Source organism: Cyrtonyx montezumae, unplaced genomic scaffold (genome assembly GCF_038088225.1).
Source record: "Cyrtonyx montezumae isolate F1298 unplaced genomic scaffold, pur_monq_1.0 scaffold_3, whole genome shotgun sequence".
Taxonomy (NCBI): Eukaryota; Metazoa; Chordata; class Aves; order Galliformes; family Odontophoridae; genus Cyrtonyx; species Cyrtonyx montezumae.
The window spans coordinates 85,858,283-85,877,359 of NW_027072034.1; the positions used below are offsets into that span (position 1 = coordinate 85,858,283).

At 44.0% G+C, this 19,077-nt stretch overlaps 1 protein-coding gene across 7 annotated transcripts; it reads right to left on the bottom strand.

The window, feature by feature from the left end:
- Window positions 1–4,010: 4,010 nt before the first annotated feature.
- ING4 (inhibitor of growth family member 4) lies at window positions 4,011–18,042 on the bottom strand. Of its 7 annotated transcripts, none has more exons than XR_010622528.1 (10): window positions 17,979–18,042; window positions 7,113–7,184; window positions 6,762–6,928; window positions 6,471–6,585; window positions 6,047–6,155; window positions 5,577–5,724; window positions 5,114–5,175; window positions 4,703–4,876; window positions 4,545–4,609; window positions 4,011–4,396 (listed from the first exon to the last, which is right to left on the bottom strand). XR_010622528.1 is itself a non-coding variant. In XM_065742235.1 (10 exons), the coding sequence occupies exons 4-10, from the start codon at window positions 7,138–7,140 to the stop codon at window positions 4,837–4,839; spliced, it is 669 nt and encodes a 222-aa protein (XP_065598307.1). In that variant the 5' UTR covers window positions 7,141–7,184; window positions 12,602–12,759; window positions 12,845–13,260; window positions 13,309–13,890; the 3' UTR covers window positions 4,011–4,836. The 7 variants fall into 7 exon arrangements, 4 of the variants coding, with proteins under 4 accessions (XP_065598307.1, XP_065598306.1, XP_065598305.1 ...); XM_065742235.1 differs by lacking the exon at window positions 17,979–18,042 and adding exons at window positions 12,602–12,759; window positions 12,845–13,260; window positions 13,309–13,890 and having other exon boundaries at window positions 4,011–4,876; XR_010622526.1 differs by having other exon boundaries at window positions 4,011–4,609.
- Between the last annotated feature and the right edge of the window lie 1,035 nt (window positions 18,043–19,077).

The window sequence follows — 19,077 nt, forward strand, 5'->3', positions numbered from 1 at the left end:
GGCCTAATCCTTCTTGTGCCGTTGCTACAAGGTGGGGATCTCCCTATCAGAGTTCTGCCTCAACTTCATTAGAAAACGGCATCTCCACTGAGGCAAGCTTTTAGCCATACACTTGTAGTGTTCCTAGAAGGCACACAGCCCTTTGCAGCGTTTTCTGCTGGAGACACTCATTGCTCTTCCTTAGCTCTGACCCCAACAACTCTTCTGGCCAGATGAATTACCTTTAGACTCTTTTCTTGGAGCTACCTGTCCACTTGAGAAGGAAAGAAATCCGGACCAAGTTATCCAGAGAAGCAGGAGGCTTTTCTTGGAGAGCTCCTCATACTGCCCCTTGAGAAGCCCTTCTTGTTCACTCCTGCTTCTTTGGAGCAGTCAGAGACTGCATGTCACCATTCGCTCTGTCAGTTCCTCTTGGTTCACGTGGCTGGGAGAAAGTACACCCGCAGTCATTCATACAGGATAACTGCTCAGGGACTGCTGAACCTGACAGGTCTACTCTGTGCAGGGCCCTGGTTCCGAGCTCACTTGGAAGTTTGGGTTACCACCTTAGACAATCCATCAACACGCGCATGGGACATGAGCAATGTGTCTTGCCCTGCTCCAGCAGAAATGAAACATCAGTGATCCCATTGCCACTTTGCACGATGACTCTCTGTGGCTGTGCTGTAGTGCTCACTCACCTCAGCACCCTTTCAGTGAAGCTTCACTGAGGTGAGAGAATGATGATACCCTTCAAGTCCCCTTCTGAAACTTGGAGAGAGCATCACTCAATTCTCTGCAGATGCTGGATGGGAGCAATGCCATTGTCATCTGCAACAGTCAATCTGCCTCCTGATAAGGTGCATCTGTGCATCTGCAGTGAGAAACGTCCTGGGAGAAGCTGGTCTTATTTTCAGCCATTAGAAGCAAGCTATCTCTCAGGTAAATATGTTTTTCATCTCTGCTGTCAGCTTGAGATCTCCTGACTGTTTTGATAGGCATTTGACTCAAGCTCTAAGCTCATAAGCAACACCGCATTTCCCTTGGAACCACGCAGCTGCCACTTGCTATGTAGCTTGCCTTGCTACAGCCCTGTGCTACCCACACAGCTGACCTCCTTGAGGACTGGCAGCAGCACGGCTTTGAAGGGGTAGCAGAACCAGGTGACCTCCAGGAGTCCCTTCTAATCAGCGTTTGCAACTCTAAGATATGTATACTTACACAGTCATTTTCTCATGGGAGTCCCTCCCCAACTATCTCAGTGAATGCCACCAAAGTCTGCACCCACTCTGCTGCCTGGGAATGATGCCCCACTGTTAAGAAAATCGCATCGCAAGAAGATAAACAGGTCGTTTGTGTGCATGGCCAATTTTTTTATTAGTAAATGTGCTTACAGAAGCCAGCAAAAGTCCTACCTCTTGTAGTGCTGCATGGCTCCAGATACTGAATCTCAGATTTGACTTTAGCCATCAACTATGTCATTACCAATTGCTCCAAGAGGCAATTTCTCCAGCTCCATTTGAGAAGGTGGTTATGTTGTACTTACTGCTATTGCAATGAATCTGCCAGCGACCCAGCTCTCTTTAATGGAGTTTGTGATGACTCTTCTAAAGCATTATAATCAACATTTTGGATGAAGTAGACTTTTGGACCTTTTTATTGACCTGGAATTCCTGCTTGTTTTAAAGAGGAAGCAGTTTACTTATGAGTTCTGTCCCTGATTCAAACTAGGCTGGTAACAGCCAACTGCCCCGTGGCAGTTCTCTTGACATCCCAGAAGTCCAGCACAGAGCTGCTGTATTTTCCAGCACTTTGAACCTTTTCTAGCATTCCAAACCCTGACGAAGTGCAGGCCACAGGCACCTTGGGCAGTTTGCACAGAATGCTATTTACTGAAGATTACCCATCAACATTGTTCTTCTCAATAGACGCCGTTTAAAATCCTCCTTACTGTTTGCCTGGAAAATATATCATTCCAATATGACACCAGCACCAACACATAATAAATATTTTCAGAACACTTCCCCCTCCTCTCATTACAAACAATTCTGCTATCTGCAGTTGGTAATGGACATGTGCCATGTTCAATTACACCAGAAACAAAAGGCATCCTAAAAAAAGCTGCATGTGTTTCCAGCTCTGTCACTTGCAGGCTTTGTTTCCAATGGCTTCAATTTTGTACTTGGTCATTTCTAGCTTCTACTGATTCCACTATTTTCTCTCTTTTGGTGATTACATTTTGCAGTTACTGCCTTCATTCCTTCTCTTTCGACATTAGTTTTTAACGTCCTTTCATTGCTATCTGTCATCGTAAGCCATTTGAAAATTCTTGTGTTTTACACTCACTTTGGCTTAAATCCCCACTTTAAATACCTTCTAGCCTCTGCTTCCCAGAGGGCTTCCACCTAATGCTGGGCACCACAACCCAGAGGCCTACCTCACCAAACACACAACATTTAAAACAGCTTGTGCATCCTTTGTCATTCTTGCACTTGGCCCAGATGCAGTTATCGACTACAGATCCCATCTTCCCTTTGCTCTGTCAGTTCAGCACTCATTTGGTCTGTGGACAATGGAAGAGCCATTGATGTCATCCATTAGGACTTTGGTGAGTGAGACCTCTGACACACCCCCCTATAACATCCTTCTCTGCAAATAGTTATGTGATGGATTTTAAGGGTGGACTGTTCAATGGATGAGGACCTGGCTGTGAGATCGTACCCAGGAGCAGTCAACAGCTCGATGCCCCCGTGGAGATCAATGACAAGTGGCACTTTTCAGAGGTGAGTGCTGGGACCAGTGCTCTTTAACATCTTCATGGAGTACAGCCCTCCCATAAAGAACTTGGGGGTACAGACAGCCAGCAACGTACACTTGCAGCCCAGAAAGCCATTGGTATCCTGGGCTGCATCCAAAAGAAGTGTGGCCAGTAGGGAAAGGGAGGGGATCCTGCCTCTCTACTCTGAGCTGGTGAGACCTCATCTAGAGTACTGCATCCAGATGCAGAATACATGTTTCAATACAGAAACAATGTGGACTTGTTAGATTGCATCCAGAGGAGGGCCACAGAAATGATACAATGGATAGAACAACTCCCCTACAAAGACAGGCAGAGAGAGCTGGGGCTGTTCAGCACAAAAAAGAGACGGCTCCAGGGAAAACTGATAACAGCTTTTCAACATACAAAGCGGGGCTATAAGAAGGGAACGACCTGTTAGCAGGGTCTGCTGTGACAGGACTAGAAGTGGTTTCAAATTAAGAGTAGAGATTTAGATTGGACATAAAGAAATTATGTACAATAAGAGTAGCTATAATGCACTGGAACAAGTTCCCCAGAGAAGTGGTAGACAGAGCTGACCTTGCTCAAGGTCAGGCTGGATCAGGCTTTGAGCAACCTCATCTGGCTGTAATGTCCCTGTTAACTGCAGGAGAGTTGGACTAGATGGGCTTTAATGGACCCTTCCCTCAAAAGATTCGGATTCTAGGAACTGATAAAGGCCAGCTTCAGCAAGGAGTATCTCCTCACCTGAAGACAAAACACTATTTCATTAGCAGTATCTGGAGTTTCTGGCAACAAAGTGGTCCAAGGTGAAGGTGACTCGCTGGGGAACAAGTTAGCAGGGTATCTCAAAAAGCTGTCTACATCTTGGATGCAAAAACATTGTCCTGATGACTTACTTCCTTAGCTGTACTGCCCAACAGCCAGAGTGAGGGCGGGTCATCTATGCTCCTCCTCACTCATTTCAGAGAGGACTGCTGACGAAAAAACAACCCAACAATAATAAGAATAAGCATCTTTTCATTTGCAGGGATGTGACTAAAGAGGCAGATGTTTTCCACAAACACTAGAAAGCTTAGTAATCCTTTCCCAGGTGTATTAAGTGTATTTTAAAGGACAACCTTGGCAGAATGTTCAGGATTATTACATGAAAAAGCTGTGCTGCATTCATGAGCGGAAAAGCTGAGCTGAGAAAGAACTATGAAAGAGACCAATTACTTACTTCAGAGGTGACAGCAAGACAAACTAAACATTTGTTTGAATGAACTTTATTTAATTCTGTATTATACAAATGGGATTTGGATCCCCAAACTTTCCATCCTCAACATAATGGAGAAGCCCAACTGTACTAAAGGGAAGAAGAATTCTGGAGCCAGAAGACAGGCTAGATCAAACCGTTTCTCAGCACGTGGCCAGAAATTCTTCTTCCTTCATACAACGTGCTTTCCAGGCCAGCAGGTTTACCCCAGGAGTAAGAGAGAAAGCTAGCTCTAAACACTCCTTCCTCCTTGCCCCAACAAAAGAGGCTGCTCAATGCCAGACAGAGTAGTGGAATGATTAAAGATAGGGAGTACACTAGGTTTTCAGTCTCTCAACCAAGCTTCTAGATTAAGCAGTGGCCTGGTTACTCCCTCTCTCCTGAAAAAGATCCAGGAAAACAGAAGACCTAAAATGCTGAAGACTTACCTCCTTTCCTTCCTCCATCCCATAGCCTTATTCTCTAAGCAGAGAGTAGGCAATGAACTCTGAGGAGGCTGAAGGAAAGCCAAGGAAAATCAGGGGCTACCTGAGTCCCTGGGAATCTGGTGGCTACCCTGGTGCCCTCATTCACTCCCTTTGAGGTTCAGAGACCTGTTTGGAATAGTACACAGAGAGGGCGCCCCTTAGGGATTCGGAAGCAACCAGGGATACAGAACACACTGGAACTGCCGTGAGGGTACACACCATTCCAGGGATGGCCCAAACCACAAACAGGGCAAGACTCCCCCTAGCCAAGGTCCCAAGGGCTGGGGGAGCTGGGACGAGGCCCTGGCAGGGGGAAGAGAGCTCCTGCAGCAGTATTCAAGGCTTATGGGATCTTATTTCTTCTTCCTCTCCTGGGAACAGCGAGGGCAGAACCTGGTAGAAAGGAAAGCAAAAAGCCAGCATTTATGAACTGATATGAATCCTGAACTTATAGTATCAAAGGATCTTTTCCAAGATAACAAAACCTTAATTCAAATATTAGCGTTCTAAGTGTGTGTGTATATACATACATACACACACACACACTTATTTTCTTTTCTGTCACCCAGGACCTCCTCTTTCCAGCGACCAATGGGCCCTCCAGCACATTTATTTTAATCACTCACTCACCATTTTCCTCTTGGTTTTGTTGTCAGACCCACACAGGCAAAATGAAACCATTCGATGGAGCACTGTTGAGGTGGAGAACAGTCAGTTAAAAAAAGCAGTTTTCTCTTGAATTCATTGTTTCTGGTCTTCTGAAACTTCCCAATGTTTAATCATAAATTCTGAAACCACTAGTAGCAATCCTGACAGGATCTGTCAGGAAACGGGGAGTCTCATACCCAACCTATACATTGTCAGTAAGCAGAATTGTCCCTTGCTGAGTATGGGGCCAAGAAAACATCTGTCTTATTGGGGAAAACCCCAAAGAAAGCTGCACTTAACAGGCCAGTCCACTGCTCTTCCTAGCTGAAATGAACCCTGCCACTGACACTGATTCTACATCAGGCCCCACCCAAGCAGGACAAGACTTTTTGTAGGAGACTCTCTACCCGCTTCTCCCCCACTTCCATCAAGTGCAGGCTCTTACATCTGGGTTGTCGCAGCCAATCATCTCCCCGTAGGAGACCTGGTGGCAGAGGCAGTAAGTAGGCTCATTGGGGTCCACAGGCATATCCAATACATCTGAAGGGTGCACATTTCCAAATGTGACTGAAGGCATCCCATATTCTGTGCTACTGCAGGAAGGAGAAATAGATCAGGTCAGTATCAACTAGCACTAGTTCCCTTCATGTCTCCCATCACAATGCCCTTGCTTGCCAGAGACAGACACTCCTCTTTTCTATGCACATACATCCACCTCCACTGGAGTGATCTGTCCTCCCCTTCATTCCACACTCCCTTGAAACAACTAAAAGGTCTCCTTCCTTTCTTCCCAAGTTAAAACACAGGCTCTGGTCTGGGTGGGCATCAAATTCTTCATAGGGAAGTCTGGCTAGGTCTCTCTTGGTCTGATCGGTAGTGCTGCTCCTCATTCCCCCAAGTGCCTTAAATGCTTACGTGCGAACAAGCTTTAATTTCTTTTGGGCAGTCTTTGGTGCTTCCTCATCAGAATTCTTCCCCTTAGAGCGTGCACGTGCAGCTTTCTTCTCTTTTTGGGCTCGACCCTCTGGTAACAAGAGAAAAAGTTATTGCATATCCCATTCTGCCAACACAGACACCTGATAGTAACAACCTTTTCAACACTAAAATGCACTCCTACTTCGGAACATAACTTGGCTTTAAGCCATGCATCTCATCTTAATTTTATCAAGTGGCCTTGAATATGCTCACACAAGAAGAGCCCAGGTCACCATCTTTTTACCTGTCCTTCAGATTCCAGCGTAACAGTCTGTACCACTTCAGTGCCTGCCTTCATCCCCACCACTTCCACAGTCACTTGGCTGCCTCCTGTATCAATCTGCAGCCCAGTGGTGGTACTCACTCTTCTTGCCCTTGCTGGAAGAACTGTCATAGTCACTCGATTCTATCTGCTTCTCCTTCAGGTCTGCTTCAAAGCGAGCAAGATCTGTGTCCAGCCGCCGGATGTGCTTATCGACCTGCAAAGACAGCGACCAGAAGTCACCACAGAACAGAGCCCAAGACAGCAAAGAGGACAGAGTACAGGGCTTGCAATAAGAGCAGAAAAGCAAGAGTAGGTGAGGCTTGAAAGAGAGAGATCATGGTCTTCAGCACAGCCTTTCATAAAACAACCACTAGACACTTCCCTTCATACCATCTCATAGGTCTGCATAGCCAGCTGAACCTTGTCATCCCCAAACTCTTTGCATTTCCCGTAGGCCTCCTGGATTTGCTTGAGAAGCCCCAGTTTTTCCTCCGATGACAAAGTCCGTGCATTGCTGATATACTCCGTGGCCAACTTATCGATCTCCGACTTGAGGTCTGAAACAAGTTGACCATTGAACACATAAATACGTGTACATACATACGCACTACAGTGTCCTCTGTTAAGAAAGCTGCAGGTTTCCTTCTTTTCCCTGAGGTCCCAGTGATGAAGGCAAAGGAAAAAAAGCCAGCCAGGCTGCACGATTCCTGTCTCATCACAGAAACCATCTCTAATCCTCACCTTCTGTTCTCTGATCCAGATCTCTCATGAGCTGGAAGTTTCTCTGCAGTTCAAAAGGCAGGTTCTCAATACCTGCAGAGAAAGGAGAAGACGTGGAGAAGTCAAGTGCACAATGTCAAAACAAAGCTAACTTAAGCAGCACTAACACGTACACAGTCCGGTGATTCCCAGAACCCTCTCCTAGCTCACACTAGCATGCCTCCAGTTGCTGTCAACCATAAAGGAGACAGAATATAAAAACGTGATGAGTTTAACCCAGGAGCACAATTCTATAGCACCATGTTGGTTAACAGAAAACTGACACACAAAAAGGCACGGATTAAAATAAGCACAAAAGCAAAACTCGCAATGCAGTCAGTCATTCTAATGCATCGTGTCCACCCGAGAACTCTCTTCACTACGAACAAAAACAAAAAAACACATCAGTTGGTAAATAACGCCATTTAGCTATTTCTGCACAAAGATGTCAAAACTAAAGCTGATCAAATGCTAATTCAATAAAAGGTGAGTCAGATTTGTTATTTATTTTAACAGACAGAGATAGGAGACGTTGCAAAACCAAAGAGCAACTCTGAGACAGAATGGAACAGTAAACAGCAGTCTTAACCCCTTGCTCCTCGTTGTGCCTTCCACACCAAAACCTCAGTACGGTCCGTCTGCACCTGGAAGGATGCTATACATTGTGAATAACAAAACGTTTGTTGCTCTGAACAAGCAATGTGAAGTTGATAGCCAATTAATTTCCAACGCACAGTGCTACTCAGCCCCTAGTCATCACCAGATGCTCAGCTGACAAAGCTGATAAAAACAATTCTTATTTTGCCATGCCTGTCTAATCGAACTGAGATCTACTGTCACTGTGTCAATCTGAAGTCCAAGCTCGATTGTTGTCACCTTTACACCTAATAAATAATAATAATAAAAATCTCTTGCAAATTGTTGCTGTTGTTATTAAAACAAAACAAAAAACAAAAACAAAAAATAAAAAACCCAGCAAAGGTGGGGAAGAGCACAGGGTTGTAGAAGAAAAGCTCTTCAGAAGCACAACATAAGCATTTCTGCTTCCTGAACCCACTCTGCAACACACACTGTGTAAATGAAGGCATCCCTACCCCTAATCAAGGCTGTCTAACACATCAGCCCCAGCAGTGGTCTCTATTTTTCACACGTTTCTAGAGCAGAGACATTTCCATGAAAAGCAATCACCCAGCAGGGAAGGTCTGCATGCAAAGGACTTCAATTAGTTAGTTATTTTTAAGCAAGTACCATATACATGCCACAGAATAAATCTCTACAAAGGATAAAAACAACTGTGGGTCTTGCTGGGCTTAAAAGCCGTTTCTTTAAGGAGTAAGTTAACAAGTAAGTTGCCACACAACCAGAATTATTTATAATTATAATATGTAATTATATAATTTATAATTACATTGTATGTAACATACTCAACTATTGCTTCAATCCATTTTTTTGTTGCTATTTCTATTTGAAATATCTAAGAAATGCTCAGATAGTAGGGATCCTTAAATACACAGATAGATGAGCACACAGTACGCAGGCATCACTTCCCTGCATTCAAGGCTAACAGTGCAAGGCCAAGTTCTCCAAGAATTAGGAAGCAGCAAAACTAAGGTTGTCTGCATGTTCCTAAATCTCACACTACTTCGATGGCCTTCATGCGAGGCTCAAGCAGCCCACTACCAGATCACATCCCTACAGCAAAAAACAACAGGCACAAGATACTGAACATCACCATTGCCTACAAAGGGAATTTTGTGACAGGGATGAAATTCAGGTTGAGATCTTAATATCAATCCTTTTTCTCCTGTAATCCCCAGCCTCACCGACTGCAAACCTTTCAATCTGTACAGAAGACGGAACACAGTCATGCAGCAGCACGCTATTTTTCACTCCACTCCTCCAGGAGAGGTACTGCCTAGAGAAAAACAGCATTTGTTCTCGTATTGTGCACAGTATGTCAAATATACACAAACCCTAGATGATCTGAATTCTTGGTAGGTTTTTTTTTTTTTTTTTTTTTTAAGATTAATGTAATTTCCTTTTTCTCCTCTAAAAAAGAGCTCATAAAAGCACATGTTCCATCAAGTACAGTTTTCCCTCAGCAGGGCGGATACAGAGAACACCTCAGCTAGCACAAAAATCGGTGGGATGCTATTCTCTGGGCAGAACAACCCTAAATGAGGCTACAGCTCCATTTCACACTGATGTGCTAACTGCAGGAGAAACTCGGACAGGACTTGGATGCTGTTCCAGAACCTGAAAAGAATCATGCCCTGGTTTTTACAGGTATTGCTAAAAAAAAAAAAAAACAACAAAAAAAAAAAAACAACCCACACACACAAAAAAAGTGCATCCAGCTGTCACCCAAAAAATAAAACAGTACATGCTCTCACCTGGAAAGTGTCCGTTCTGCTCTCACCTCCACAGGTTGATGTTGCAGCTAAACATGTTTTAACTGAGCAGTTTCTATGGTAGGTAGTTTACTATGCATGGAAAAGCTTTCTGTCCTCTGCAGCTTAACCCAGAAGCTCTTATCCATCCTTAAAAACAAAAATACTAGTAATAAATAAAAAAATGCTCTTCATTGCAGTATTTACCAGTGGTCTGATCACCTTCTGAAATTGCTTGCTACCAAAGACAACACTGTAACACTCCCATTAAAAACAGGTGTCTTGGTGGCCTTTCACAATGGAGTTACAGCATCAGTGGATAAAGGAAGAGCAACTGACATCATTTAGCTGGACTTGTGCACCGTCCTGCATGGCATCCTGGTCATTAAATTAGAGAAAAATGGATTTGATGGATGGACCACTCGCTGGATATAGCACTGGCTGGATGACTGCACTCAGAGAGTCATGGTCAATGGGCTCTATGTCCAAGAGGAGACCGGTGACGAGTGGCATTCCTCAGGGATCAGTGCTGGGTCTAGTTAACATCTTTGTAGGCAACACGGACAGCGGGAACTGAGTGCACCCTCAGCAGTTTGCAGATGACTCCAAGCTGAGTGGTGCAGTTGACACGGTAGAGGGAAGGGATGCCATACAGAGGCACCTGGGCAGGCTTGAAATACGGGCCCATGCCAACCTCATGAAGTTCAACAAGGTCAAGTGCAATGTTCTGCACTTGGGTCAGGGCAATCCCAAGCAGATACAGGTTGGGTAGAGAATGGCTTGAGAGCAGCCTTGAGGGGAGGGATCTGGGAGTGTCGGTTGTTGAAAGACTCAACGTGAGCTGGCAATGTGTGCTTGCTGCCCAGAAGTCCAACCACATCCTAGGCTGCATCAAGCGAATCGTGACCAGCGGCTTGGGAGAGGCAGTTCTGCCTCTCTGCTCTCATGAGACCCCACCTGGAGTACTATGTCCAGTTCTGGGGCCCCCAACACAAGAAGGACATTGAGCAGGTCCACTGTAGGACCACAGAGATGATCAGAGGGCTGCAGCATCCCTCTTACAGTATGAGTATGGGAGCTCTCCAGCCTGGAAAAGAGAAGGCTTGAGGGGGACCTTATATGCATGTTCCAGTACCTGAAGGGAGACTATAGGAGAGCATGGACTCACTTTATTGCAACTGCACTCATTTGCACAGATCACAGAGAGCAACGCCCAGCCCCCCCGTGCCCACTACATTCCTGCAACAGCAAGATTATCCTATGCATCAGCACACCTCTGAGTTTTTGCCCTCCCAGCCCTTTTCTTACCTTATCATTCTTTATTACAAATTAAAATTTCCTGTTTTCCCAGATTCTTATCCCTTCATCATCTCCATTCTTCTCTCATTCTTCATCCTCTTCCCTTGCCATTCCTTCCACCAATCCCGTTCTCTCACTACACACAGGCAACTACACTGTCTTTTCCCAAAAGAACCACACAGACCCTTAACTTTCACTCTCCAAGAATTAGAATCCATCACCACCCTCCTTCCTCCAATATAAAACAAAACAAAACCAAAATCAATAAAAGTGACACGTGAAGAGTTGGCAGTGCAGGCAACTGACATTTAAACTTCAGCTACTGAACTGAGATGTTAATTCACAGACACAATAAGCAAGCCCGTGAGCCCGTGGAATTATATAACCTGCTAACTTTCACTGTCCTTCATCCTCTCACCACACATCTTTCAGCAATAAGAAACAATGGGTTTGTTCTGCAAGTACACAAATTCCTAAAGAGATCCATGGCACCAAAGTACTGTACAAATATATGGCACCTTTCCCAGGGCATCCGCTCACCTACCTTGGCCAGATAGATGCTTATATTTATTAAAAAATGTCAAAATGCATTTTAAAACACAACCACAATGCTTTATTCACTTCAACAATCAGCTTACACACTACACTGCGGACAGCAATTAAGAAATCCTGCTTGTGACAGACTGGCAAAGAAATAGGATAAGTTCTTTGCCCTCTGGGATGAAAAACTGGCTGAGATCACAAGAGGGAAACACGCAGGACTTTTCAGTGCTAGGAGATTTCAGAATTTTGTAGCATTTGAAATATAGTGCAGATCAACTGGCTTATGGTAATCTTCAGCAACTTCCTTCCTTCCTTATTAAGTGGAATGACACATCCTTCCAGCCCTCTCTTTAAACAACATAGTTCTTCTAAAGTGCTGCTTCTACTTTCTTCAGTGTTCTCCATTTATTACCTTCCTACACAGTTCATTAAAATCTGAGTGTGAGCATCATGTACCTTTCTCTCCATTCACACAGTGCTCAGCACTACAGCAGCATGTGCAGCCAGACCTGTAATGTTATCACCACCTCCTCTGTAAGGGATAGCACTACAACATTTTTATCTAGGGAGTGCTCAGGTGCCCAGCAGATTGAACCATCCAAAGCCACCCAGGAATTCTGCAACATTATATATCCCAAGTACTGATTGCAGAAGTTTGCAGGATATGGAAGACTTGCACACCAAATGAGACTTGCAACACTCTGGGCATTCCCAGTCTGCCCCAGATCTCCAAGGGCACAGACCACCACCGAGGAGATCACATGGCTGCTGGACAAAATGGTTGCCATCAGATTTGCTTTTGGTAAAGAAACGCAGAGAAATACAGAATGTTTTGTCTTTTAAAACCATTTTGCATAAGCTCTGAAAAAAATTACCAGTCAACAACAAAATCTATTTTAAACAAACTGGCCATTAACAGTAATCAAAGTATTAGCTTAGTGTGGGCTGTGCCAGTAGCTTTCACACAGAAATAAGTGATGCCTATGAATCACCAAATCCTCTCCCTTTCATGAGATCTTTTGTAATTTTCCATAGACCATATGTGGTGCATGACAGATGCAACTAATCCAAAGTCTCATAAAGGTGAAAGGCATCTTTCAGTATGCTACATTAAACAATGTTTAACACAGAAACTGTTATATTAAGAGATGTGTGTATCTGAAGCACAACGCTCTAGGCAAGAACTGAAGGGTACGGCCACATGCTACATTGAGAAGGGGGTAAGAGACATTCCCATGCCAGCTGTGGGGGAAGGAAGATGACTTTCAGGAAGGTGTATGCCACTACTGTTGCTCTGTGCTTATGTGGGAATAAGTTTTCTAATACTGACCGCCCTTGAACCAATACATCTCCACACACCAGCAGAATAAAAAGAACAAAGGAAACTCGATGCCTCCCTAGCAAGGACAAATAATAAGAAATAAATAAAAATCAAAAGGAAACCCTCCCCAAAAATGACTACACAGTACCATGTTAACTTACCAGCTGAGTACTCCATCTAAGTGTGTAGTCTCCACCATCCTCTTCAATGAGGCAGCAATGTCCCAGTGTCTACTCCTGGAACAGGTCCTAACTGGTGGCCTCCAAGACAACGGGATGAATGTCAAGAAGCCATCAGAGCAGACAGACCAGCAACATCCTTCTGCTTCTTGAGCTCACCAAGGCTGCTAGCTCTCAGCTGCTGACTCTCCCAAGCACTTAAATCTAATATCTAACTTAGATCAAATGTCGGCAGAATCTAGACACTCGAAGGTCTGGGGTGGAAAAAGCTGGAAACCTTTTTATTTTATTCTATTTTTTAAGAAAAAAAACATGTCCCTTAACATCATATTACAGTGACATTTATTCACTAACTCAACCATAACGAAAATCTGAATTTCCTTCCATTCTGATGCACACTTCCTCAACTATAACGAAAATCTGAATTTCCTTCCATTCTGATGCACACTTCCAAATGGAATGATAAAAGTTTGCATTCAGCAAGGCAAATAAACCAACAGTCTCATTTGTCCAGATGGGAAAATAAGTGGTGGGCAGCAATGGTTGGAACCAGCAGAGAAGGTGCCATTTGATTTGCTAAGGAACACACCCATAGAGGTGACCCTTGCACTCACCTTAGCTATCTGAGCAAGTGGGCAGACATATCCTTAGCAGATCACTGGGGAATGAGCAGAGCCCAGTTCATAGTCAATTCAGGCACTGGGCAGTTGGACAGAGGTATGTTCTTCAGTTCTGTTGCCACATAAGATAGATTTTTGCGATATCACTATCTATAACTTACTTTATTCTGATGTCCTCTAAGTAAATAGAGATGCACTGACATTACTATAAAGATAATCCCTACAATCACAACACTTTCACAGAGACTCACAAAATACAAACAGAAAACTGTGACTTTCCTCTAAACATCTATTTCATTGATGCCTACTAAAAGCTCTACAGTAATCTTGAAACATCTAAACATGAAGAAAAATGTGGTGGTTGCATCTTGTCTTCTAGAAAATCTGTATTAGTCACCCTTCCTTTCTCTCCCTACATATTTTTAACTCTGTAAGAGAGCAAATACTGAGCCAAACGCAGTAACTCAAGTCTGATCAAGTGCAAACTCAACAGAAGAGCTTTCATGCACATGCAATCACAAAATACCACTGTCTTCTTCCTTCTTATTCTTCCTCCACCCCTTTCCACATTTCTAATTCTATTGCATCCATAGTTTCCCCAATCTAAAGTTGTGTTCCTTTCTTGGCATGGAGGAAAACACCTCAGTATCTAGCTCTCTCTCCTCAGAAGCAAGAAAAATTAGAGACCATTAAATGCTTTAGAGGAGGAGGACAATATTTGAAGAGATGGAAAACTTTTTATGCTTAACTTCAGTCACTAAAGGAAATTGAAGAAAGAACCACACAAATAATCAAAAAGAACGGAACTGGAACAAGAAACATTCCTTCTTTCCCTTCAATCTTTTAGCTCAGTATTGTCATTGAAGGGACAGCTTCAGTTCAATGAAGGAAGGAGACAAGAGTAGACCAGATACAGTTTCTCTGTGAGGAAGTTCAGCACAAAAAGAACACGGATATTTTTCCTGCTGCAGGAACACCTGCCGGGAGCATAACATACTTCAGACAATTGAGCTTTACAATTAACACCTTAAAGCAAAGGCATGGAAGGGCGTGTCTAATACTAAATCTAAAACCAGTTTTAAATTACAGCAAGGACTTGAAAGCCACTAAAATAACAGTGCTAGCAAGCTGCCAGTCAATTTTACTGAGAACTCTGTTGGTAACTTGGCTAGACCACAAAAATGTCCAGGAAAAAAAAAATCTTAAGAGGTCTCAAAAAGTTACAGGTTGAAATAACTAAGCCTGTACACACAGATTTGTCAGATCTTTTGTGCAATTTAACATTCAGGCTTTAGTTACCACATGGAACTGTCCTACAAGCTGTTTCTCATAGCAAACAGCTGACTAGAGACTGAAAGCTTTATTTTATCCTTTTTGCTCAGTAAGATACACATACACTACCTGAAACCCTATCTGGAACCCAACCTGGCAATCAGCTTTCCAAGGTGCTCGTTATTATGACATGAGAATGTTTTCTCACAACACTGCTACGGAATAGCCTGCTTCTCTCACCAATGAAATGAAAAGCTAACATAAAGAGATTAAGGTCATCTAAATGCAAATAGTCTTCTTGGGATGTCTAAAAATGCTACAGATTCTCACAAGTCAGAACTACCTGCTCAAAGCAGATTTCAGTTGCATCTATGTCGATTCTTCAAGCCTACTTCTCTAACTACAAATGATCACCCAATTTAAGGGCAGAATAATCTGTTTGAAAAGAATTTGTAAAAAGCACATCCTAAAAACAAACACCGACATCGCTTTGTCAGGATGGTATTCAACTGCCTCAAACATGAGGCCACTTTTTCTCCTCCTACAATCTTCATCTAATTCATCATACACCTTCCTTTCTTCAAGGATTTGAAGAGGTACTACAAACTACATGCTCTCCTTCATCACACACTCCTCATACATCCCCAGAGCAGATCCACTCAGTGAACTACATGAAAGAAATGCTGCAGGAGGAGAAAAGGTGCTAAAAGAACACACAAAGAATCTCACTCAAAGAAGTAAGTGCTAATATTAGGCATTTTTAGAAGACTTGGCCAAACATTCTGGATGATTTATTTGTATCAGTTTTCAGAATATCCTGGAACACTACTGCTTTTTATAAACTGCTGATACTGAAGTAATAATTTTTGAAAAAAAGGAGGGAGGGAGAACACAATGTGTCCTCATGTAGGTGTGGAACCCCAAAAAGAAATGGAATAGCTGATCTGGGATCGCCTCAAAGAACTCAGTTAAGGGTGCCAAAATAGACTGAGGGGAGAAAACTCCACAACTTTTCTCATGAGCTTGTTTTTTGATAAGAATCACACATCATTGGAGAAAAGATTTTTATAAATGATTAAGCTACAGTTTGCATCAAATACTTGATGTGGTATCAGAAAGCATCTTGCATCTATAATAACAAGAACAAAGCATAAGATATATTAAAACAAGTTTAAAAGGCTACATAAGGCTTTTGAATGCATTACAGAGAACCAAACAAGCACCACTCATGCAAATCACATGTGAAGCAACAGTGTAATTCCTCATATCTATCTAATCTTAGGTAGGGTAATACATTAAGGGAGGAACAATGTAAGTGATGGATAAACCACACAAAACTATTAAAGAAACAGAAAGGCTTGACTATCATGGCAGATAACTGCCAAATATGAACTTCCAGCAGAAACACAGGGCATACTCAACAAGTGGAGTAATAACTTGACTTCTTTAGTCAGTGCCACAAAGAAGACCGGTACTAAAGGACTGCATGCATTTTCAGATAGTCGGAAGTTCAAGTACGTTGACAAAAGATTAAAGTAGTTTTTCTTTCTTTTGTTTTTTTTTTGGCTAAGTTACCAGAAAGAAAATTAATTTAAATCTATGCAAGAAAGAAAAAAAATCAAGGAACACAAAGCCACTGTAGTGAACACTTTGTTCCTCCTAACATCTCTATAGCCAGATAAGTACTACTAGATTGCATGTATTACTTTATAATTTGTTTTAAAGCAAGACACATTAAAAATACAAAACAATCCTGAAGCTCTTGGCATTGCTGGGAGCACTCTAGCCACCAAGCTCATCTAAAGCTTTTTTCATCTCCGACTTAGTGCCTGCCATACATCACTACACTCAGTACCGAATCTTTCTCGCCCGTCTACTGGTTGTAAAACTCAGTCTTCTACTACTTTATCTTTGCAGCTTTTAATATACACTTGTGCTCCCCACAGTAAGGAAACTGCATCCCCCACACACTTACTCTTCATCTGTCTCCCTTCCTCTCTTGGCCAGCCCCCATCCTCCCATTTACTAGCTATCTTTGTCTCCTTGTCCAACTTTTCTTCCTGCTTTTTGCATTCTCCTTCTTCACAGCCCCTAGATCAATACTGTCACCTGTTCACTATTAATACCTCTTCAGCGTTCCTAACAAAGCATCGTTTACTGTGCTTCTTGATCTTCCTTATCTCACAATAGGTTCCTGCTCATCATAACGCAGTGAACTCTGCAAACACAAGGAAACCAAATCAACACTCCCACACAGCAGCTCTATGCTGGAGGAAACCTAGTGTGGTGCATTTCCTGAAGAACCATGCTCCAGTGCTTCCAAGCATACACCAACAGATGGCAAAAGATGTAACTTAGCCAAGTAGACTGAAATAAAGATACATCTGTAATAATGTGCTGTAACACACCAAACTTTTCCATCTCTAGTGCTGACATCAAATCAGAAAACGTGAAAACTGCATTCATCAAGGAAGTGACCTAATCCTAACCCGTGAGTGCATTTCTTTAAGAACAACTCCTCCAATCAGTTTACTTGTAAGAATACATGGGAGGGGAAAATATATTTATATTCTAAATCTCATCCCCCAGGGGACAGAACTTGGTAAAGTTATATGGAACTTAAAAGAGTGCAATATCGTGGAACGGCTCTATCAGCGTTCCAGACACCATCAATATTTTACAGAGCTCGTTCATCACCAAAATAAGGCTGCTTTTTTTAAAACTCCAGCAAAACAAACTGCAGGAACTATCTCGCTGCAGACACAGAGGTTGCCCTCGGCTTCATTCCACCAACACTGCGGCACCACCGAACCCAGGAAGGCTCCCGAAGCCAAGCAGCGCGTCCCCACGGCCGCAGCAGGGCTGAGCTCCCGCGAAAGCCACGCTGGGCTCTGCCCCGGCGGGAAGCTCCGAGCGAGTGGCCACAGTTTCTAAGCAGCTCCAGCACGCCTCTCCGCGGCGACGAGGGAAGAGAGAAATGTGGGAGGGAGGGAGGGAAGGAAGGAAGGAAGGAATGAAAGAAGGAAGGAAAAGAGGGAGGGAGCCCTCACAGCTCTGGGAAGCCTCACAGCCAGCCGCTGGCAATCGGGCAGCGCTGCCGCCCGTGGAGCTCGGGGCAGCCGCGGTTCGCTCGGCGCCTAAGCAGGGCTCAGTCCCCGCCCCGAGGCACGGTCTGCCTGTCCGTCCTCAGCCGCGGCCCTCGGCCCCGCCCCGGGAGCTCTTACTGTCCAGGTAGTGCTCCAGGTACATCCCCGCCGCCATCTTGGGCCCCGGCACACCGCCGCTTCCGGCAGCAACCGGACACCGGCGCACCCTTCCCCACCTCCTCCCCACCCGGAAATAGATCTTGCCCGGCTGGCGAAGCCATTTCCGCCCTTCTTCCCATTCGCTTCCGCTTTGCTGCTGTGGCCATTTGGGGCTCCGTGGGGCTGCACCAGGGGGTAGGGCTGCCTTCAGGGCCATCGCACGGGGCTGTGGAGAAGGGAACGGTCCCGTGTGACCTGTCGCCGCTAAAAGAATCAACCCTCGTCGCTCGGTAGCTTCCCGGAGCTCTCACCTGGCTTTGCGGAACTTCGACAAGCTGCCTAGGCACTCCTGGCGGGTTATCTGGGTGAGGGAGCGCTGGGTTTTGTGACCCGCTGCATTACCTGCCAGCTGTGACCAACTGCTGCTCTATTACAGAGTACAGCGACGGCACTACAGACTTTAGGTCCCTAGCACACCGCCAGAACGACTGCGCCAAGCTAAACCCATGAGCACGCTTTTTTTTTCCACCTCGACAAAGCCACTTCTAAGCTCCACCACGTTTCTTCCACCTTACAAACCCTTCTGCTACAGATTACTGGACTCCTTCCCTAAAGAGCCCTTTGCCAGTGGCTGCACAATGCAGTGTGCAAAGGTGAGGACACGAGTCTGATTGTGAAGGAAGTGAGACAAAATTACCTTACTTCTTTTGGTCTTCAAGATTTATAACATCCAGGATTGCCTTTTTATGAGATTGAGGTTCATTTTCTATGATGCTTTGTTGAGGAGACAATGAATTTCTTCTGCAAATGTTAAATTTCATTTGCCTTTTTGATGCTTTTTTTTTTTCCTTTTTTTTCCCCCTTCTTATTCTCCTGATAGACAATAAACAGTCGTTATTCAGGGTGCCTTATTGCTAGATACCATCCATGAGGAAAACTGATCAGACTTGTTTCTTGTCGTTCCTCCTAAAAATCTTCCAAGGTGCCATACCTTTATTTATACGGACCTGCTGAAGTATTTTAGCAGTCTGCAATACAAATCTGAGATCTTGTGACAAGAATGAATTGCAGCTGTTCA

Coding starts and splice junctions, on each gene's coding strand:
- ING4 (XM_065742236.1), bottom strand. CDS start 17,220: ATGAATGCAGTTTTCACGTTTTCTGATTTGATGTCAGCACTAGAGATG. Junction 6,156..6,470: donor TTCCAGCAAGGGCAAGAAGA/GTGAGTACCACC, acceptor TCTTGTTACCAG/AGGGTCGAGCCCAAAAAGAG. Junction 4,877..5,113: donor ACAAAACCAAGAGGAAAATG/GTGAGTGAGTGA, acceptor CCTTTCTACCAG/GTTCTGCCCTCGCTGTTCCC.